General features: G+C 42.5%; 1 protein-coding gene and 1 long non-coding RNA gene across 2 annotated transcripts; both read right to left on the reverse strand.

Moving 5' to 3' along the window:
• Positions 1–4,397: 4,397 nt before the first annotated feature.
• On the reverse strand, positions 4,398–16,864 carry LOC124264999 (neurotrypsin-like). Its single transcript, XM_046699776.1, has 10 exons — positions 16,687–16,864; positions 15,435–15,585; positions 14,353–14,528; positions 12,978–13,134; positions 11,574–11,752; positions 9,470–9,614; positions 8,425–8,585; positions 7,722–7,894; positions 7,046–7,181; positions 4,398–4,663 (listed from the first exon to the last, which is right to left on the reverse strand). The coding sequence occupies exons 1-10, from the start codon at positions 16,862–16,864 to the stop codon at positions 4,398–4,400; spliced, it is 1,722 nt and encodes a 573-aa protein (XP_046555732.1).
• A 1,916-nt stretch (positions 16,865–18,780) lies between these two features.
• Positions 18,781–20,777, reverse strand: LOC124264994. Its single transcript, XR_006895311.1, has 3 exons — positions 20,721–20,777; positions 19,435–19,558; positions 18,781–18,922 (listed from the first exon to the last, which is right to left on the reverse strand). It is a non-coding gene; the product is annotated as an uncharacterized LOC124264994 (long non-coding RNA).
• Between the last annotated feature and the right edge of the window lie 3,883 nt (positions 20,778–24,660).

A 24,660-nucleotide genomic window follows, 5' to 3' on the forward strand; every position in this document is an offset into this window, starting at 1 on the left:
CGATAAACAAAATTAGAAATGCATATCACATATATTGTAATTACATTATATCGTGGTTTACCTACCCGTTTTGAATCAGGTCATATCCAGTCGGGTTTGTTGGGTTATCCTTAAGAGAACAGCCCTGGAGTTTCAAGCTGGCCCGGAAGTTGGCGCTAAATTCCACTTCCGCGTACAAATCACTCCCAAGTTTGACTCTGATTGGCTGACCTTTGACCTCGTTGTGAAGGCCTCGGTCGCTGAAGATCCTCACGACGGCGGAGTAGTGGGACGTGGTGTTCACACCAACGTTGTTACTCTCGTTAATGATGGAGTTGTTTGTTTGAGCCTTGAAATAGACAAAGAGTTTAAATTATATGTACTGGTTTAAGGTTTCAATACTGAAGTGTACAGCTATCTACAAACAGTCCAGTTTGTTTTGTTTAGTCTCATTAAAACCAGATTGTAGTCAAGATTTCATGAAACCTCAATATGAACTGGTGTCAGTTTGTTCTCAATTTTTAGCGGGCTCCCACGTTCATTGATTGATTGTTGTTTAACGCCGCACTCAGCAATATTCCAGCTATATGGTGCCGATCTGTAGGTAATCGAGTCTCGATCACACGATCCAGTCATCAACAGCATGAACATCGATCTGCGCTATTGGGAACCGATGACATGTATCAACCAAGTCGGCGAGCCTGACCACCCGATCCCGAATAACCGCTTTAAGTACTATGGAATATTTTATCAAAACACTTCAGTCATTAGTTTGTCGTATTTTCGCATATTCATCGGGTATTATCATATGATAGTCACTTCAGGAAATTAGTTCCAATATGGCTTCTTAACAGTTCTGGCTGAGGTCTGAACACTGGACTGAGTTACCCGCGAAAGTAAAGGCTTACCTGTGCAATACTGAATGTTCTGTAAATCTGTGTTGCCAAGACCCACAAAGCAATATTAGTTCTAAGGAGATCCACAAACATTCAAAGTAAGTTTAAAGCCCGGGTTCGATTCCCAACATTTGTCAACCAAGTCAGCGAGCCTGACCACCCGATCCCTAGTCGCCTCTTACGACAAGCTTGGATTACTGAAGATCAATTTTAACCCTGATCTTCACGGGAAGGCCTAGCATGTAACACTCAGCATTATTCCAAAATAGAACGAGCATGCACCCAATGGCGGACGCACGCACGTGCGCACACACTTTTATATAAAAGTGCAATAATTCACTTTCACTCCCATTTTCGCCAAATCGTCAAGCAGTACAATCTAAACAAATCATGTACCAGCTCTTCAAAATAATTTACAAATCTAAGACTTGACCGTGGTATTTCGCTTGAATGCACAGTCGACGGCTACGCTCCACTCTGTGATGTAGGCGCCGGGGTTTGTGCCGGGGAGGCTGTACACGACGGATGTCTTGTAGACGATGAAGTCGCCATCTACCTAGTAACAGATGATGTCGTTCATGGAGGCGTAATCCTGAGTCTCTCAAAACTCATACACCCTCTGTAAGGAGGTGCTAAATAAACACTGCTGGAAGCGCTCGTACAATATAGTCGTATCATACGGCAAAATACATACATGCTAACATTTGTATAGCGCCGATATCCAGCTCAGCTGCTCAAAGGCGCTTTGTTTTTTCCTTGATCACTGGATGTCAATCTCAACGGCACGTCGTATTATCAATCTCAACTCCCTGGGGATCATACAACTCCTGCAGCCACTATAGGCACACCGAGTTAGTGTGTCTTTCCCATCCTTATGAGGTACCCATTCACAGCTGGGTCACAGTACTTTGTCCAAGTTTACTGCACGTTGCTGTACCCGCAACTAGGTGTTTGCACGTATTCATGTGGCCACCACCTGGTCATATACCAACGGATTCGTAGGTTCTTTTAAGTGCACAGGGTTTTGTACTGTACACTAGGGGGTGTGACAACACTGAAAGAGTCTGCACACAAAGTTGACTCCAAGGTTTTTTACACCCGGTCACAGGTGGGCTCGATCCCTACACCTGAAGCTGGAAGATCCGGGTTAGAAGTGATCTTCAGTACTCCAAGCTTGTCGTAAGAGGCGACTAACGGGATAGGGTGCACAGACTCCCTGACTTGGCTGACACATGTCATCTTATCGCAGCTGAGTTGATCGATGCTCATGATGGACTATTTTTATACACATAGCTGAATGCGGCGTAAAGCATCAATCAAGCAATGACATCATGACATCATGAACATCGATATACGCATGAGACCAACGATGACAAGCATCATCCCAGTATGTGTGTCCGGCCACCCTCAGTCTAAGTAAACTAGGCTCAGTATTAATCGTTACACTGCTATTCTGAGTCTAACAAAACCTTGTGGAAGGTCGCGTCAGGTAACCTTCTGCGACCTATGACCGTCCCAATCAAACGCGAGACGAACGAACGGATTTAACCAATCAGCCAGCGACTACTATTTAGGGTTCGGCGGGACTTACAAAATGGATTTTCTTTTCCCCGGTGGCCAACACTGATCTCACAACAAGTGAAAACCCGCATAAAACACAGATATATGACCTGCAGAATATACGCTTTTGGGTTTCTGTTGACATGGTTATCATTAGCTCATATTTCCGCAAGCTGACATCCTTGAATACTGACAAAACGCCATTTTCAGCGACTGTTTACTCACTGTTGTCGCGTGCTCCATGTGCATCACTCGGAAGCGATTGTGCGGAAAATAGCATTTGGAATCGTTCGGGTACAAAACTTTTTCGAGGTAAAAGATCAAAAGGTATGTGTGAATGTCGGCTTTCGCGATTTGGTAAGCTGTGTTCTGATTGGTCAGTCCAAAAGGTTACCTGACGCGACCTTCCACAAGGATTTTAGACTCAGTATAGCATTGTAACGAATAATACTGAGCCTAAGTTTACTTAAACTGGACCACCCTTTAGTTGCATTTAAAGGTGCGTTCTCATGGTGCGACTTGTAAAAACAAGTGTAGCATAACTGTCAGAATACCCAAATCGTAATGGTTTGAAATTGCCTACAAGTCGCAGCCGAGTTGTAAGACATAGGATTTGACCTAACTCCTACTACAAGTCGCAAGCTCTCGTTCAATCAAATCGCTTAGATCCGTGTCCATCTTTGACATTCGTAACTACTCGTCCCTTTCCGTAACCTGAAAGAAGACTCGTACCCCTCTCGTAGACATTTTACTGAACTTGACTGTCTGAGCAAAAGCGCAGAGAGAAAAAATAGTCTAAAGTACTGTCGGAAATGCTAGAAAAATGCTTTTCAGCCTTAATATCTTTATAAAGGTGATAAATGTACTATGTTGTCAATATATCAACTCGCCTATAGTGTACCTAATTATTATTTCAATCGATTTAACATCCCCATGCATTTAAAGGGCAGTTTACAGGAGAGAATTTGGTACCAAAACAACAACTCACGATTTTTTCAGAGTTCAACAACAGAAATCTGAAATAGTCTTTACATTAATGCTAATAATACAGGTGGTGAAAAAATATGAATTAACGTTTTTCTTAAACAAATAAATGTTGAATGTTTCTGTTACTTTAATTTATTATCGTTTCTTTATTGAAGAAATATTAATATAAATGTTAAGTCTTGATAAATAAGTTTCCCGTCATGCGTGCACATCTTTATCACAGCGTCCACTATGGCCAACTATTTGCAGTCGATTGTTGCATAGGTTTATAAGTTTTTTGTGCGTGAAAAAGACAGAGGTAAACCTTTCATTAGTTTAGAAAGGGTTTATTACAGAACTTGTAGAGCTGTTGGTATGTCTTACCAACAAGTTTACAATATTGTAAACAAATCAGATAAGACAGGGACCGTCTCAAGAGCAAAACCGGGACGTAAAACCATCCTTGACAACTTTGACAAGGGAGTACTTAGACGGGCGATCTACAAACTTTATGAGAAGAAGAATATATATAGTCTAAAGAAGCTACACCAGTGACTTAGTTAAATCTTAATAGGTTTTTACTTGCCACAGGAATGTATATGTAATGTGCAGCTTGCCACCTATTCTTAACGGACTATGGTCGCGGAACAGATGTGATCTTTTTCAGTGACTGCGATATGTAGACTGACATTAACGCTAGAGTCTTTTCTTCACTCGACGAATCCATGTTGCGAGATACGAGTACGAGAATCTCGTGAGATACGAGTTGTATGCGACTTAAAATGTACACACGATCTTACGACATGTCGTATGCTACAAGTTGTTAATACAAGTCGCACCGTGAGAACGCACCTTTAAGTGCCACAAACATGGGTTGCTGCAGACCAGTTCACCCGGATGTTCATTGCTATGGAGAACATTGTTAACCCGTATGTAGCGCCATATTTACAACGACATAAATATTGTCAACGTTATCAATTAGCAACTAATCATTGCTCAAAAAGCTGTTCTTGTGTGGCTGTGGTTATCCAGCTGAATACTGGCCTGTCTTTGCGTTTTGCAGGAGCCGTGATTTGCTGTAGCTGACCACATGTTGCCATGGGTTACACCTGTACACGTGACGTCACCGAGATACAGGTGTGAGGGGTCGGTATTGACAAACGCTGCCTTGAGTTTTGGAAGGTCCACAGAAGCTGTGATGGCATCCGGGGTGCACTGTACGGAGACTGTTTGTTCTAGTTCCTTACGGCCACCCGTATAGGCTAATAACAACATGAACAACATCAATATCAGCAACATCAACAATGATAAATATAAATATTACTAAACTACTAGTATAATCAATACTACTACTACTATTACAACTACTGTTGCTGCTACTACTACTGCTGCTACTACTACTACTACTACTGCTACTACTGCCACTGCTGCTACTGCTACTACTACTGCCACTGTTGCTACTACTACTACTACCACTGTTGCTACTGCTACTACTACTACCACTGTTGCTACTCCTGCTACTACTACTACTACTACCACTGTTGCTACTGCTACTACTACTGCTACCACTTCCACTGTTGCTGCTACTACTACTGCTACTACTACTACTGCCACTGTTGCTACTGCTACTACTACTGCCACTGTTGCTACTACTACTACTACCACTGTTGCTACTGCTACTACTACTACCACTGTTGCTACTCCTGCTACCACTGTTGCTACTGCTGCTACTACTGCTACTACTACTGCTCCTGCCACTGTTGCTACTGCTGCTACTACTACTACTACTGCTACTACTACTCCTGCCACTGTTGCTACTGCTACTACTACTGCTACTACTACTACCACTGCTACCACTGTTGCTACTGCTACTACAACTACTACCCATGTTGCTACTGCTGCTACTACTACTACTACTACTACTACCACTGTTGCTACTGCTACTACTGCTGCTACTACTACTACCACTGTTGCTACTGCTACTACTACTACCACTGTTGCTACTACTGCTACTACTGCTACCACTGTTGCTACTGCTACTACTACCACTGTTGCTACTGCTACTACTACTACTACCACTGTTGCTACTGCTACTACTACAACTAATACTACCACTGCTACTACTGCTACTACTACCACTGTTGCTACTACTACTGCTACTACTACCACTGTTGCTACTGCTACTACTACTACTACTACCACTGTTGCTACTGCTAATACTACTACTGCTACCACTGTTGCTACTGCTACTACTACTACTACCACTGTTGCTACTGCTACTACTACTAGTACTACCACTGTTGCTACTGCTACTACTACTACCACTGTTGCTACTGCTACTACTGCTACTACTAACCCGTGAAGGTGCGGGTTAGAATGTGCCTTCACTTTCCCATGCTTGTCGTAAGAGGCGACTAACGGGATCGGTTCCTAATTGCGCTGATCGATGCTCATGCTGTTGATCACTGGATTGTCTTGTCCAGACTTGATTATATACGGACAGCCGCCATATAGCTGGCATATTGCTGAGTGCGGCGTAAAACTAAACTCACTCACTCACTTCTGCTATTGCTACTTCTGCTGCTACTACTACTACCACTGTTGCAACCGCCTCCGTGGTGTAGTGGTTAGAGCGTCCGCCCGGAGAGCGGAAGGTCGCGGGTTCGATCCCCGACCGCGTCATACCAAAAGACGTTAAAATATGGTACTTGTTGGTCCATGCCTGGCGCTCGGCATGTTGGGTACAACAAGGACTGGTCGGCTCGGAGTCAGTATAATGTGTCTGAGTGGGGTATTCATGCTTCGCTGCTGTATGGTATCTCAGTGGGCTAGCACTATAAAACCAGCTTAAGTCTGGGCTAGTACAAGCAGCCGCACATACACATACACACGCATGCACGTCGTCATATGAGCGAAATATTCTCAAGCACGACGTTAAACCCAATTCCACCACCACCACGCCTACTGATACTACCACTATTGCTGCTGCTTCTACTACTACTATTACTACTACTACAAACATATTTAAACAACAACACCACCACCAGCGATAAACAAAGAAAATAACACGCCTTTCAAATTACAATTTTAACTGTATATTTTAATACCCCTATACCATTAACCCATGCTTGATCAGACGAAACAGTGGTTGGTAGCAAGAGCACTGACCCACGCGGTTATCGTCCGATGACACACTATACATAAGATATAAGTGAGTGAGTTTAGTTTTACGCCGCATTCAGCAAATATAGCACCTATATGGCGGCGGCCAGTAAATAATAGAGTCTGGACCAGACAATCTAGTGATCAACAGCATGAGCATCGATCTACGCAGTTGGGATGCGATGACATGTGTCAACCTAGTCAGCGAGCCTGACCACCCGATCCCGTTAGTCGCCTCCTACGACAAGCATGGGTTACTGAAGATCAGTTCTAACCCGGATCTTCATGGTTCATATAAGTTGTATATGAGATATTGACTCATCGTTCCACATGTTATTAACAACTGATGTACTAGAACCTAGCTACTAATGTGTACATCTGTACGGTACTCGGTCAGATCGAACCCAGGTTTTCATGTGTCGAGCGAACGCACCAACCATAAGGCTAGCATCTGATCTTTTGTCTGTGATTTGTATACATACTTTCCCATTTGAACTGGAACTTGGCGCCTTTCAAGGCCTTGAATCTGATGTAGAGATCCTTGGTGAAGATGACGTCAGAGGGTCCTTGGTTGCCCGAGATGGACGACAGTGGAGGGTCCATTGGATCCACGCGGATCTTTGACAGGCATTACAGGTATATTGAATGATTTATGGAACTGGAAAATTATTTTCAACTGGATTTTCTCTTACAACCACAACAAAACAATCACTAATATAAGTTTTTGTTTGAGTTATTTTGCAATATTCCAGCTATACGGTGCCGTCTGTAAATAATCGAGTCTGGACCAGACAATCCGGTGATGAACAGCATGGACATCGATGATTGGGATACGATGATCTTTCAATCAAGTCAGCGAGCCTGACCACCCGATCCCGTTAGTCGCCTCTTACGACAAGCATGGTTTGCTGAAGATCAATTCTAACCCGGACCTTTGTTTGAAATACATTGCACACCCATGATGTTTAACACAGCTGTTGACTTGATTACTTATCATGGGGTAGCCTGGTGGTTAAAGTGTTCGCTCGACACGCCGACGACCCGGGTTCGATTTCTCACATTGGCGCAATATTTGAAGCCCATTTCTGGTGTCCCCATGATATTGCTGGAATATTGTTATCAGCGGCGTAAAACCATACTCACTCACTCACTACTCACCGTCACATGGCCATGGTTCCCGAGGTGCAGGTCAGTGAAATAAAACCTGTATTTCTGCTGCTGACCCGTAGTTCTGATGTGGTACAGACAATCCACGTCGCCGGTCACCGCCGCGGGGTAGTTGTCTGACGTGATGACGCCGGTGTCGTGGCCGTAGTACTGGAGACCACAGTCTACAGAATCACAGGTGCAGTTCTTGAAGAGCATGGTTAACAAACGGTTTTAAGTTTGGTTCCTGATGGACGTAGCTGTGAGATTGCATTGTGGGTGATGGCGACTTGAAGGATTTTGTTTTGGGAGATAGGGGGGTCATCAATTTTGTACACATGCACTGGGGAGCAGCAGTTTGGAACATTAAAATATTTAAAAATTAAGCTAAGAAAAAATTGGAAGGGGAGGGTTTTGATTTTGTGCATGACATGCAGGGGGTTCACTAACTTTGTACATAAATTTTAAGGGGGTCACTCACATTGTACATGCTTTCTCCATAAAAATCACCATCACTCCCTAGCCATAAATTATTAACGGTCCCTAATTTAATTTTCAAGACATGAGAATGAATGAAAGTGTAGAATGAATCCGAATTCTCAACATCAACTCAGCCACCAGCTCCAAGATCATCTGTTAGTTGTCTCATATAATTATTTGTGAGATGGATAATTTATTTGATGGCATATATCAACACTTCATGTGTCCAACTCACCAAAGCAATGTATCCCAGCATGCTTTGCGTTGGGATTTGCGGCACCTTTGATGTCACATTGGCCTATGTGGATAGCGTAGCTCGGGCAGTGTAGGGATACAATCGGAAGATGCCCCGGAAAACGGAAGTGATCCGCCGGAAATATTCGTGGAGTTGTGTCCCTGTGCGAAATCACCCGAAACTCATTGTTTGTTCGTAATATGGAATCCAATGCTGCATATGTGCATGGTACCCGTGAAGATCCCGGTTAGAATTGGTCTTCAGCAACCCATGCTTGTCGTAAGAGGGGACTAACAGGATCGGGTGGTCAGGCTCGCTTACTTGGTTCACACATGTCATCGTATCCTATTGCGTAGATCGTTGGTCATGTTGTTGATCACTAAATTATCTGGTCCAGACTCGATTATTTACAGAGCGCTAAATTGACAATTGCTGAGTGCAGCGTTAAACAATCAACAAACCCATCAACAAACATGTGCATGATTTACATGTATTGCACGTGAAACCTGTGATTGGTAAGAAAATTAGTTGTGACATAAAGGCATGATATACGTCACGTTCAATAATGAAAGAAATATGTATTCGTTCGGGTTGTGAGCTATTGTTTCTAAGTTGTGATGGTTTGGAAAGATTTCTTTCTTTTAAATTCATCTTGTATAATTTGACGTGGATGTTCCAGAAAATACGTCATTTCCTGTTTGCGGAAGGAAAGCTTCAAAACGACTTTGTCTGGCTGTATCTCAAGTAAAGAAAGAATTTGAGTGACAAATTTCCGGAATCGACCTTGACCAATGTATGAGAGAATTTGAACCGTTCTTTCAAATGGAAACTTTCCGGAAGTGACCTTGACCTATGTGTGTGAGAGAGAGAATTTGAACTGCTCTTTCAAATGGAAACTTTCCGGAAGTGACCTTGACCCACACACATAGTGTGCATGATAATAGTATAAGAAATTCTCTCCATCGGATTGATAATTTAAATGATATAGGATGTGGTGGATATTCAGATTAGGTGTAAATGTGGCTGTAACTAAATCACCACTCACTGAAAGCCCATAGTAGAACAAATTGCCTTAGCCTCGTTCTCGTTCACAGACGTACTGTCCACCGTTGACCAGTGTCCGTTTGACAGAATTTCGACTGTTCCTTCAAAGGGCAACTTTCCGGCTGTGACTTTTACCTCCAAACCATCTGTTAAAGAGAAGCAGAATGCATTAAGGTTTTGTAACAAATAATGTTTCTGGTGTTCTTGAATTGCATGGTTCCGCTTTTATCTAATGAGTATTGCGATAGAGAATTTGAGGAGGAACCGTTCCACTGAGTGACCGTAGCGCGGCCACTGCGCATGTCTGTGTTAAAGTGTGGTAGTCGTTCAAAACGTACGTAGTCTAACTATATTTTCGATGTCCAATGTTTGAAAAGCTTACATTTTATTTTAAAGAATCATTAGCAAAGCCCTACCCAAAATTTCGCATACGTGGGTAATGTGGTTAACGAGATATTAGTCGTCACAACACATCAGTACAAGCGGTGGAAGGTTCAGTTTGTATTTTTATGCCCTTTAATGTCTAAGTTTGATTCTAGCGGAATTCTATCTATCTCAAACACACATATTTCTTGCATATTTTGTTTCCTAACGTGTGATGCATTTATTGCAGATATTGCGTTTTTTTAGGGTACCAAGATAAAAGGTCATGCAAAATGGGGATCGTGAGACTGGAACATAGCAAAACCCATTTGCTGGAGGTTAACAGATAATATGTAGAACAATAACACATGAAAATAACTGCATTTGCATCATTTTCTTGGCGAGGCTACATTCTTTTTGATCGTCTAATCGTATGCTCGTCTAAGAGTGAGCGAGTTGAGATATCTAGTCACATCAGTATTTCAGCCAAATCGTCACTAAAACAAGTTAGACAGTGATAAGAAATAATGTTTCATTATAAATTCCGTCACCAAAGGATAGTAAAACAACTAGAGTATCCCAGATAGAATTAAAACTAGCAAGCTTAACTTTAAAATTAGAACTCTATTTAGAACAATACAAGATAAAACCGGGCTGGAGATCGCCACACCAGGGACCATGGGACTTACAATACTTTGCTTCGTGCATGGATCCTAGCTGGATATATATCTCCCCTCAATTGGCAATTGTACCGAGATTTAACCATTACTTCAAATAACAACATACTACTATTAAAAATGTGGTAGGTTTAAACTTACTTTGAATGTTTGTGGATCGCCTTAGAACTAAGATCGTTTTGGGAGTCTTGTCAACACAGATCTACTGGACATTCAGTATAGCACAGGTACGCGGGTAACTCAGTCCAATGTTTGGACCTCAGCTAGAACTGTTACGAATCCAAATTGGAACTAATTTCCTGAAGTGACTATGATATGATAACAGCCGATGAATGTGCACAAATGCGGCCAACTTACAGGACTGAAGTGATTTGATGAAATAATCCGAGTACTTGAAATTATGTGATAGTTAGTATCGTGAAAATTATGCATAGTCAGTTTGACATTACAAAGAACATGTCTAACAGAATTGTGTTGATTAATTTGAAGTTGTTAATAAGGATAGAACCCTGAACGGTGAGAGATTCATATACACACACTTGCGTTTGTTTATATAACAGCTCTAGCTCATGTTTACAAGATTTATCCTTGACGATCGCCAACGACTGAAGGGATGATGTAAATCCAGCAAGGGTCCATGCAGGAAGCAAAAGCACTGTAAGTCCCCATGGTCCCTAGTATGGTGATCTACCTTCAGATGCTGGCGATCTATTGCCTGTTTGTATGTCTTATTGTATTAATAGTAAGAAAGTTTTAGATTTACAAACTAGTTTTATATTCATATCTGTGATCTTCTTGTGTTTTATACTGTACTAAATTGACAGGTTTTTATTATTCAAGTCTGCATTTATCATGTATTTAGTACTTGTTTGTAAGGCTGAAATATTGCAGATGTGACGTAAAATCTTGACCTATTCATTCTTGCGGATCGTCATCGTGACGAGCGAACGCTTTAACCACTAGGCTACCCCACCGCTTGTATTCCCACTATCCAGAAGCAACGGCGTTAGCACAGGCCAACGTTTTGCTGGACTAGCAGCCCCACCCACCCCTTTTCAGACCTACCCGGGGTGCAGTCCACAGCCCCCACTAGTGGTGGAAAGGTGGGGCAATCGTTGCTGTCCCGGATCCACCTGCCGTTGCACTCTCCGATGTTAGACTCGAACCCAACACAGTATAGCTGTTGCATGATGTTGGGTGCTGTAGGCGACACCGGCATTGGTGGGAGGGATTTCCCCCCTTTGCTGCGGTATATATAATAATAAAAATTAATAAGTCATCTTCTATAGCGCACACCAAGTGATTGCTCGCGGCGCTTAATAAAATTCTGAGTATGGGAGAGTTAGAGGCGAAATGGTAATTTATTAACGATATCAAAATCCAGATTCAGAGAGGTGAATATATGAATTACTCGTTAATCGGATTACACGTTTATGAACGAGTAGATGCGTAGTTTCAGTATATTTTCTTCAATTTGGAGTTAGGGTGACCATAATAAAAACACGTGACACCGTGGCCGACATGTCCCTTTCTCGAACCAGACGGAAGGTCTTTACCGGATTGAGTGAGTTTTAAACAATATTCCCGCAAGATCACGGCGGGGGACACCAAAAAATGGGCTTCACACATTTTGTACCCATGTGGGGAATCGAACTCGGGACTTCGGCGTGACCAGCGGACGCTTCAACCACTAGGCTACCGCACCGACCGTGTCTATTTCAGAAGCAATGCTGAACATTATTTTATTCAGACATTAGGTCTCCCACGTGACTCAACTGAACTGATCCTCAGTAACCTAAGCTAGCCGAGTGAGGCGACCAAGTGGATCGGATGGTCAGGATCTGTGTATTCGTCGGTTGGGTGTCATCGTATCTCAAATATGTTCATGATGTCGTCTTGCAGCATTTGTATTGCCGTGTTTTCATCAACGAGTGAGTGAGTTTGGCTTTACGTCGCTTTTAGCAATATTCCAGCAATATCACGGCGGGGACACCAGGAATGTGCTTCACACGTTTTACCCATGTGGGGAATCGAACCGGGTCTTCCGCCCTGGTGCATTAAACAATAAACTAAATAGCAAAACAAGATCTAAGGTAAAATATCCTGAATAGATCTTTCCAATTGGGCACGGCGGCCAGCCGTATTAAGCGATTCCCAAAGTTATTTGCATGTGTGCAAACTTTACAGTAAGGATGGATTGGAAAATGTAAGTAAACTGTTTCTTGAGCAACCATCAACTGTCGAACGAATCGTGAAGATATTGGTCGGAGTTGATCTTCTTCAACCCATGCTTGTCGTAAGATCGGTCAGACTCGCTGACATTTGAAGACATGTCATCGCATCCCATTTGCGCAATCAATTGTCATGATGTTAATCACTGGATTGTCTGGACCAGACTCGATTATTTACAGACCGGCGTAATATTGCTGCGTTAAACAATAAACAAACAAACAAACAAGGTCCATCTACCTGAATCCCATACTCCGACAAACGAGGACAGCGTCTGTTGGGGAGAACCACATATCTCCACTACAGACAGATGCTGTGATGTTTCTGTTGGACAGATGCACCTCGAATCGGCCCTTCCAGGGCTGAGGTCCCCCCGTCAGGGTGATGTCATGACCGTCTGAAACACACCGGTATGTCAAACTGTTGACCTTATTACCCTTTACTGATAACATCCATGATATCATACCCTGCACATCTTCCCTATATTATCCTAGAAATACTCATCTCGTATCTTTCCCCATCGTCCCGTGGTTAGCGTTTTCTGTATCTTCCCCTTGTGTTTCGCACATTATCTTATACATAATCTTAAATATGTCCCTTGCACTCTCATTGCCTTATACACATATAGTTTATCAGCATATGCTATATTTCATCTTCCCCCTTTGAACTTTAATACACATATGTGTTAATCTCACTGCGGTCGGACAGAGGTGAACATTTGAACATTTCGCTCTTCACACGGAGGACGCGGTTTCGAATCCCGTTGGACACTTGCCCTTTAGTCTTTGTGGACGCCTTTCATTTGGATAACATTAACCCTATATTCCCCTTAGACGCCTTCCATACAGATAACACTTACCTTATATTCACCGTGGACGCCTTCCATACAAATAACATTTAGCCTACGTTCCCCTTTTTATGCCTTCCATTTGATAACACTTATCCCTATATTCACCGTGGACGCCTTCCATACAGATACGACCGCCTCCGTGGTGTAGTGGTTAGAGCGTCCGCCCGGAAAGCGGAAGGTCGCGGGTTCGATCCCCGACCGCGTCATACCAAAAGACGTTAAAATATGGTACTTGTTGGTCCCTGCCTGGCGCTCGGCATTAATGGGTACAACAAGGACTGGTTGGCTCGGAGTCAGTATAATGTGTCTGAGTGGGGTATTCATGCTTCAATGCGGCATGGTATCTCAGTGGGCAAGCACTATAAAACCAGCTTAAGTCTGGGCTAGTACAAGCAGCCACACATACACATACACACGCATGCACGTCGTCATATGAGCGAAATATTCTCAAGCACGACGTTAAAACCAATTTCACCTCACCTCACCTCCATACAGATACCATTTAGCCTGTATTCCCCTTTTTACGCCTTTCACTTGGATAACACTTACCCTATATTCACCGTGGACGTCTTCCCCAATATGTTCACTTGAACACACCATGTATAAATGTATTTGGAATTGGAGTTCCATTCATCTGTTACATTGGACAAAATATCATACACACTCTGCTTTCTACCTTCTTCATCAGAACCTCCCTCAGAAACCGTTGTTATCATATCGCAATTATCGTGAACAAAAGGAAGTTATTTATGAGCAGTAGTGTACCAATGTGCCTCTTTTCACACGAGATCCCGACATCCAGGTTATGGCTGCACGTGCTATTCTCCCACGTGCAGTAGTCAATGGACGGCTCGTTGCCGACACACTGGAGGTTCTGTATTTTGGTTGGATGGTTGCTGTTCCCGAACTGGCTTGCGGAAACCATTTTACCAAACGATGTCCTTGCGCACAGAAATATGTTTTATCAGCATGAAATGATTAGATGTTATCAAAGAATTGGTTTTAATGATTGACACATGAGCGTACACAGACGCACAGAACATAGTCTTGCGAGGTGCTACTTCCGGTATTAAGCTGGTTCCCGGCTCCCTTTGCCCGCGCAAACATACGATATGCGAGACGGGGCCCAGCTTACTTCCGGTACCAGGTTTCCGGTGACCAGCGTATGTTCAAGAACCAGTTCTGGTTCCAAATTGCGCGACCGCCAATTATGACTTTACTAGACCGGACCAAGTGTACACCCATACTTGGCTGTCACAGCTGTTGACAGTCGTAATAGTTGGCTAATTTGGGGATGGTTAGATCGGAAATGTGTTATTCCTGCAAGGAATATCGATTCAATACTGTCGACTGGCAAACGATGCGAACATTCGGAAAGGTATCAAACATTGTTTGTCACCGGAAGTACTAAGGTCTCGCGAAGTGCCGTGACCTACTTACGGGCCCTATACACACAATCACAAGAGACTGACGTGATTACAACTGAAACAAGCATACAATGCGCATAATTGATGGTCAACATATGTTTAGAAATTGATTTGACAGTGCCAAATACTGAAACATCGCAAGAACATAATTGTTAACCCTTTATTGTGTTGATAATGTGCACGAATTATTTCCAATATGGATTCCTGCGAGTGCTGACGAGTTCAACTGGGTGTGGGTGGCCTGACAACGTTGAAAACATTACATAACATAACATAATATAAAATAGAATGAAATAAAATTCTCACAGAATTGCTGGACTTATTTACCGAATATAGTCTAGATAGACAAAAATGTCGTCAGAGACATGAATAATCGGCCGTTGACACCTTGTAACATCAGTAGAGATCCCAGCCACTCACCAGTACTGGTTGAAGGTACACAACATAGTGATCTCCCTCTGTGTGATTCCCTTGTTACATATAGTCCCCCAAGACCCGTAGTAATACACCTCCGGTCGTCCTGCCGTCACCGGACGATGTCGGGGTTGCGTGAAGATGATGCCTAAATCAGCTGAAGATCAACAACAAACACCCGTGACGATCAACAACAGACACACGTGCAGATGAACAACAGACACCCGTGAAGATCAACAACAGACACACGTGAAGATCAACAACAGACACACGTGAAGATCAACACAGATACACGTGCAGATGAACAACAGACACACGTGAAGATCAACAACAGACACACGTGCAGATGAACAACAGACACACGTGAAGATCAACAACAGACACACGTGCAGATCAACAACAGACACACGCGAAGATGAACAACAGACACACGTGAAGATCAACACAGATACACGTGCAGATGAACAACAGACACCCGTGAAGATCAACAACAGACACACGTGAAGATCAACACAGATACACGTGCAGCTGAACAACAGACACACGTGAAGATCAACAACAGACACACGTGCAGATCAACAACAGACACACGCGAAGATGAACAACAGACACACGTGAAGATCAACACAGATACACGTGCAGATCAACAACAGACACGCGTGAAGATCAACAACAGACACACGTGAAGATCAACAACAGACACACGTGCAGATCAACAACAGACACACGTGAAGATAAAAGCCAGACGCCAGTGAAGATCAACGTCAGACGTCAGTGAAGATCAACGACAGACGCCAGTGGTCAGGCTCGCTGATCTCGCTGAGATCAGATTTAGAGTATCAGGGAATATTATAACGTGTTTATAATGGCCTGCATGCTAATGACAATAGGACAAAACACAATTAGTAATACTTTCATTTGATTGAATGAAATAAAATTCAGTCAGAAGAAACTGTTCGTTTGCTTGTTTATTGTTTTACGCCGCACTCGGCAATATTCCAGCTATATGTCGACGGTCTGTGAATAATCCAGTCTGGACCAGACAATCCAGTGATAAACAGCATGAGCATCGATCTACGCAATTGGGATACGATGACATATGTCAAACAAGTCAGCGAGCCTGACCACCCTTTAGTCGCCTCTTACGACAAGCATGGGTTGCTGAAGACCAGTTCTAACCCGGATCTTCCCGGTTTTCAGAAGACACTGAGAAACGAGGAAACTGAGAAACGCAACATGGCGATAGATATAAACTTACAGATGCAGATGATGGCAGCCTGTCCCTTGCTGCACACAGATCTGTCTGACCAGATGGACGCGAACCCTGGACAGTCAGTCACGTCACTTTCATCACCCGTGCACTTTGGCGCCACGTTGAGGACTCTGGGGTCGACGTCACCGCCAAACATCGACGTGTTGGCAGCGTAACCAAACATATTACTGAAGTAAAGACACATACGTTTAATATGGAATACGTAATTTACGCATGCACCATTTACGGCTAATTTGTGACGCATATTTGTGTTATAATTTCATGCCATACACGCCTTAGGTTATAAATGTGGATTGTTTTATTGTGACGTGAGGCATGGGTAACCAATGGTCTAACGCGCCGTAATTCGCAGAGTAACGCCCCTTGGACCCGTCAGAAACCTTTGATTGAAGGTACGTCAGCACCTTGACCGCCAGGGTGAGTGAGTGAGTTTAGTTTTACACCACATTTAGCAATATTCCAGCAATATCACGGCGGGGGACACCGGAAATGGGCTTCACACATTGTACCCATGTGAGGAATCGAACCCGGGTCTTCGGCGTGACCAGCGAACGCTATAACCACTAGGCTACCAGACCACCCTGACCGTCAGAGACCTGCCCCATCAGGTGACATGCCGTGATACAACTGGGAGAGTACTACAGTTGCGTTAAACCAACTCACTCACTCATACGTGACACAATGTGTTTTCAGGTTCACTCATTAAACATACCAAAACTAGATATATAAAAAGATGTACTTTGTAGTTGTACACACAATCTCTGGTAGGACAAGTGTTTACAGATGACGTGTGACGTACTGTGTAGCTATACTCACAATCTCTGGTAGGACAAGTGTCTACAGATGACGTACTGTGTGCTATACTCACAATCTCTGGTAGGACAAGTGTTTACAGATGACGTATGACGTACTGTGTAGCTATACTCACAATCTCTGGTAGGAAAAGTGTCTACAGATGACGTACTGTGCTGCTATACTCACAATCTCTGGTAGGACAAGTGTTTACAGATGACGTGTGACGTACTGTGTAGCTATACTCACAATCTCTGATAGGACAAGTGTCTACAGATGACGTACTGTGTATATACTCACAATCTCTGGTAGGACAAGTGTTTACAGATGACGTATGACGTACTGTGTAGCTATACCCACAATCTCTGGTAGGAAAAGTGTCTACAGATGACGTACTGTGCTGCTATACTCACAATCTCTGGTAGAACAAGTGTTTACAGATGACGTACTGTGTTGCTATACTCACAATCTCTGATAGGACAAGTGTCTACAGATGACGTACTGTGTATATACTCACAATCTCTGGTAGGACAAGTGTTTACAGATGACGTGTGACGTACTGTGTAGCTATACTCACAATCTCTGGTAGGAAAAGTGTCTACAGATGACGTACTGTGTTGCTATACTCACAATCTCTGGTAGACCAAGTGTTTACAGATGACGTACTGTGTTGCTATACTCACAATCTCTGGTAGGACAAGTGTCTATAGATGACGTACTGTGTATATACTCACAATCTCTGATAGGACAAGTGTTTACAGATGACGTATGACGTACTGTGTAGCTATACTCACAATCTCTGGTAGGAAAAGTGTTTACAGATGACGTACTGTGTTGCTATATACTCACAATCTCTGGTAGAACAAGTGTTTACAGATGACGTACTGTGTTGCTATACTCACAATCTCTGGTCGGACAAGTGTCTATAGATGACGTACTGTGTATATACTCACAATCTCTGGTAGAACAAATGTTTACAGATGACATACTTTGTATATACTCACAATCTCTGGTAGAACAAGTGTCTACAGATCACGTATGACGTACTGTGTTGCTATACTCACAATCTCTGGTAGGACAAGTGTTTACAGATGACGTATGACGTACTGTGTACATACTCACAATCTCTGATAGAACAAGTGTTTACAGATGACGTACTGTGTTGCTATACTCACAATCGCTGGTAGAACAAGTGTTTATAGATGACGTACTGTGTTGCTATACTCACAATCTCTGGTAGAACAAGTGTTTACAGATGACGTACTGTGTTGCTATACTCACAATCTCTGGTAGAACAAGTGTTTACAGATGACGTTTCTGTCATTCTTTGTCATCATCTCTGCACACATAGACCCGTGATTCCCATCGGTTCCCGTTATAACGAGCCGTCCCTCCCAAGGCCACTGACCCCCGACCAGCTTCATTGTTGCTAAAGAATAAATAAAGAATAACATTTCCTGAATAAAAAAACATGTATTATCATATTTTTGTCTCTAATATTTTGCCCGTTCGCTGTTACATAAAAGTTGTTCCTTCTATTGCTTACGTAGATGGATGTTCATGCTGTCATTCACCCGATTGTCTGGTCCAGTTTCGATTACTTACAGACCACCGTCATATACACTCACGGGCGAAGAAAAGTCACCTCGCTTTTTTAACAAGTCACAAAACAGCAAACTCAGATTTTGGAAATTTAACAATCATATTTGGAAAATTAATGGTTTTACAACATTCTGAATGATGAAAGTGTGAACTACAGATATGAATAATCACTTAGTGTACGATAAAAGATAAAAAAATCATTTTGGTGACGGTTCTTTCGCCGGTGAGTTTAGTTGGAATTCTGCTGAGTGCAACGTTAAGCAAAAAAACAAAGGAACAAATTTTTTAACTCACGCATGGCTCACTCACACACAGCAGATGGAAAAAACACAAACTCACTCGATGCTCTTCGAATTCGAACTTTCATGTCGATGATGTCGCTGCTTACGTTGTGGGTGTTGTTAATGGCGTTACTCTTGACGTTGCTGACCACGTGATGAACGTGTAGTACAAAAACAAGTAACTGTAACAGATACCACAACTCTCAAATAGATCACACTTTCTAGAATTATATCACTGTTACATTCAATAATATGTTTATGATGACATTCCTCAAAAATACGGAACAGAACTCACCGTGACTAATATCGGCCCTGTTCCACAACGAGGTCGTACCGCTAAGGTGGCCGTAACTCCCATACTTTAGCATAGACTTACGACAGCCGTAGAGCAAAGGTGAGCGTAACTCCAATACTTTAACATAGACTTACGACAGCCGTAGAGCAAAGGTGACCGAAACTCCCATACCTTAACATAGACTCACGACAGTCGTAGAGCAAAGGTGTAACCGAAACTCCAATACTTTAACATAGACTTACGACAGCCGTAGAGCAAAGGTGAGCGTAACTCCCATACTTTAACATAGACTCACGACAGTCGTAGAGCAAAGGTGACCGAAACTCCCATACCTTTAACATAGACTTACGACAGCCGTAGAGCAAAGGTGACCGTAACTCCCATACTTTAACATGCACTGACGACAGCCGTAGAGCAAAGGTGACCGTAACTCCCATACTTTAACATAGACTTACGACAGCCGTAGAGCAAAGGTGACCGTAACTCCCATACTTTAACATAGACTGACGACAGCCCTAGAGCAAAGGTGACCGTAACTCCCATACTTTAACATAGACTTACGACAGCCCTAGAGCAAAGGTGACCGAAACTCCCATACTTTAACATAGACTTACGACAGCCGTAGAGCAAAGGTGACCGAAACTCCAATACTTTAACATAGACTTACGACAGCCGTAGAGCAAAGGTGACCGTAACTCCCATACTTTAACATAGACTTACGACAGTCGTAGAGCAAAGGGGACCGTGACTCCCAAAAGGCTTACGACCTACATAAACATATTTAACTTACGGCAGTTTGACTTACGGTAGTCGTAGCGCTAACGTAATCGTAGCTCCCACTCTTTAACATAGACTTACAGCAGATCGCTTTGATAAAGTTTGTTCAGATGGTGTCAGTACCTTGACAAATAATATGGGCCTCACTTCGTGTTCCACAATTTCATACGCCTGCTCCTTCAACGAGGAACTAATCGGACTGGTTGTGACACAACAGTGAGCCTATATTAAATCTACACTGAATCCAATTCATCCACTCGACTGAAACTCACCATTAACACTGCCATTGTACGGTAGATCACGCTAATTCTCGCAGATACTCGCTTATGTCCGCGATTAGAACCACAGCGCTTCAAACTTTGAATACACAGATTAAGGGCTAGATGTGTTTCCATAAGGTTAATGTAATGTTTTATTTAAATAATTCTTACACCGATAAAGAATGACGACAGTTGTGTCTTGACCTGGCCTTTAGTAATCTGGTCCGGAAGGATTGTTTTTATTACACAAGCTTTCTGCTGCCACCACGAATAACACATTGTGGGTCACTAACCCACCTTATAATCAACAGCTGAAGGTGAGGTGGTATGGGGTTTAACGTCGTATGACGACGTGCATGCGTGTGTATGTGTATGTGTGGCTGCTTGTACTAGCCCAGACTTAAACTGGTTTTATAGTGCTTGCCCACTGAGATACCATGCCGCAGTGAAGCATGAATACCCCACTCAGACACATTATACCGACTCCGCGCCGACCAGTCCTTGTTGTACCCATTAATGCCGAGCGCCAGGCAGGGACCAACAAGTACCATATTTTAACGACTTTTGGTATGACGCGGTTGGGGATCGAACCCGCGACCTTCCGCTCTTCGGGCGGACGCTCTAACCACCACACCACGGACAGCTGAAACAGCTGAAACATAAAAGAGTACAAGTGGGGATATGTGAAGTAATTTTTGACTTTTTAATCTAACCATTGCCTAGTTTTACCGATAAGCACTTCGCGAACACGTGTGTTTAAAGTCGTTTTTATATCAACTTATCTTATCGTTCCGAAATCAACATAATACAATAGTGTGCCAAACGTGTTGGAAATTTGTTTTTTTTATAGAAAGATTTCCAAACATGGTCTTTTTGAAAGACATGGAGCTTGAGAATAGATAAAGTATGTTTTTCATTAATGTAACATATGCTATACTGCCTCAGTAGTGCGAATGCTGGTACTTATTGGAGTGAGACCCAATCTAGAACCCATTAGATACAGGTTAAAATTGGTCTTCAGCAACCCATGCTTGTCGTAGGAGGCGACTAACGGGATCTGGTGACCAGGCTCATTGACTTGGTTGACACATATCGAGATCGATGCTCATGCTGTTGATCACTGGATTGCCTTGTCCAGACTCGATTATTTACAGACCGCCACCATATAGCTGGAATATTGCTGAGTGTGGTGTTAAACAACAACCAAACCATACCATACCAAAACCCAGTCTGGATTCGAACCCACACTATCCGAGTTAAACCTTAACCAAATACCAGTGTCTCCAAGCACGCCGTCATCAAGCTGTCAAAACAATTCATTTCGATACCCAATGGAATCATTTCTCAAGGAAATCTGTTGCAGACAGCCTGTCACGAAGTATTACATATATCGACTGCGTGCAGCATGTGAATCTGCATTTCTCCATTCCTCGCATGCTTTCAATAGTCGTTGAGAGAATAGGACCAGTCCATTATTGATAGGGGTGGAGAGGAGCTGGTGTGACACATTCACGTATTAATCACCTCTTATTACAGTTGTATGTAATTTTGAAGTATACGTCCTTTCGTGGGACCGAAGTAGGTGAGGTTGAGTCAGGACACCGAGGCCTTACCTGCCGACCCACTTCCCGCTTGGTCCTTCCACCCCCATAGACCGGAATAGAAGCTCTCATTCGACAGCCATCAGACCAACTTCGTCCAACAGGTTAATGTGACAGATAGCTTTTTACTATGCTATTTACTTTCAAATTATAATAAAAATACAGACTATTTTAAGAGAAAAATACGATATCGTTTTAACAGCATGAAAGAGGGAGCTGATTATCTCCATCACATGTTATAAACACAATATCACGTGTTGCACGAGATGCACGCAATGAGCTGACCACGTGATCAAGTCGTGTTTTCACAGCGTGGGTCTTTTACGTGTGCTTTATGCTCTCTGAAGCCTTAGAACGGAGTTTAGGTAAGCTTGAAGCGTCAGAGAAATCTTTATGTTATGAGCTTAATCGGGATCAGAACGGTTGCCGCTTATTTAAACAATCCATTTTCCCCCCATTTCAGTACATATGTCGATGTACAGGTAATCTTAAACGACGCAATTCACTGTTCAAAGTTGCGTCTCTCAGTCGCGGCAGACTCCAACGATCGTGGTTCGAATCCAGATTCGTGCTAAAGGTCCTTGGTTTTTCAGCATCATATCATTGGAAATGGATTTCTCTGATGTGATATTGCATCGTTCCCAGCTCACTCACTTGTGCATCATTAACCAGTTCGACTAAACTTTGTATTTGATGATAACATTAAGGGACCGTTCATAATTGTGTGTGTGTGTGTGTGAGAGAGAGTCACGCCGAAGACCCGGGTTCGATTCCTAACATGGGTACAATGCGTGAATCTCGTTTCTGGTGTCCCCCGCCGTGATATTGCTGGAGTTTTGCTAAAGGCGTAAAAACTTAAACTCACTCACGAGAGACAGCTGCAGCCCCACTGATGGAGAGAGCACAAACTTCTTACTTCAAGATATGTGTACAAAACTGCGCTGATGTTGAAGAAAATGATGATAATAGGACAGAATAATCTATTTTTCATATTCCACATACAAAATTTATTGCGTCATCAATACAATTTGAAGTGTACATATATAGTGCAAAAAATGACAAAAAAAAACCCAATGGTTTCGCCACTGAGAATACATACATTTTATCTGTACCTTTTTGTATCAGTGTCACTCTGAAGCATATTTTCTGAGACAATTGGTTTCTATAAAACCACCCCCGGGAAAACAGTCCCAGAAAATCAAATGACCGATGCTTAACATACACGTCATAATCCAATGAATTACATTTATATCGTGAATCAAGCTGTCAAAATCATATCACAAGTTTTTGTACCGTCTCACTCGAAACCTTGAAGGCGAACTTCCCAATCGAGACAATTATAGTAAATTACGGTTATAACGAACTCAAAGGAACCATAAATTCATTCGTTAAAACGGGGGCGGTGGGGTAGCCTGGTGGTAAAGCGTTCATTCACCATGCATGCCGAAGACCAGGGTTCGATTCCCCACATGGGTACAATTTGTGAAGCCCATTTCTGGTGTCTCCCGTGATGTTGCTGGAATATTGCTAAATGCGGCGTAAAACCATACTCACTCACTCAGCAACAAAACAGTCACAAATAGGTCTATCCATGTATCCAGGGTGACATTATGATCTCCACTAGCTTCAGGTAATGTGAGATTGTCCCGCAATATATAGTCTAAATACCTTCCTGCAAAACTGAATTATTCTGTTGAAGATTCCAGATTACACTTGACTCCAAAACATCTAAATATAGTCATTTCCTCACTATTGCTTAAAAACACAGTAATGTATTCCTGACATCTGATTATTATTAAAATGTACAGGTAAGACCTTCTACTGAATCTGAATAGAACCAATACAACAGAAATACAACACTGTTAAGAAATAAACGACACTGAATCTGAATAGAAGAAATGCAACAGAAATACAACATTGTTTAGGAATAAATTACACTGAATCCTAATAGAATGAATACAACTAAAATACGACGTTGTTCAGAAATATGTTACACTGAATGTGAATTGAAGCAATACAACAGAATTACAACATTGTTAAAAAATAAACTACTCTGAATAAGAATAGAGGCAATACAACAGAAATACAACACTGTTTAGAAACAATCTACACTGAATATGAATAGAAGCAATACAACAGGAATACAACATTGTTAAAAAATAAACTACTCTGAATACGATTGAAGCAATACAACAGAAATACAACATTGTTTAGAAATAAACGACACTGAATCTGAATAGGAAAAGTGCAACAGAAATACAACATTGGTTAGATATAAACGACACTGAATCTGAACAGAAGCAATGCAACAGAAATACAACATTGTTTAGAAACAATCTACACTGAATATG

This window comes from Haliotis rubra, unplaced genomic scaffold, assembly GCF_003918875.1.
Source record: "Haliotis rubra isolate DU_JTF1 unplaced genomic scaffold, ASM391887v1 Scf955, whole genome shotgun sequence".
In the NCBI taxonomy this organism is placed as follows: Eukaryota; Metazoa; Mollusca; class Gastropoda; order Lepetellida; family Haliotidae; genus Haliotis; species Haliotis rubra.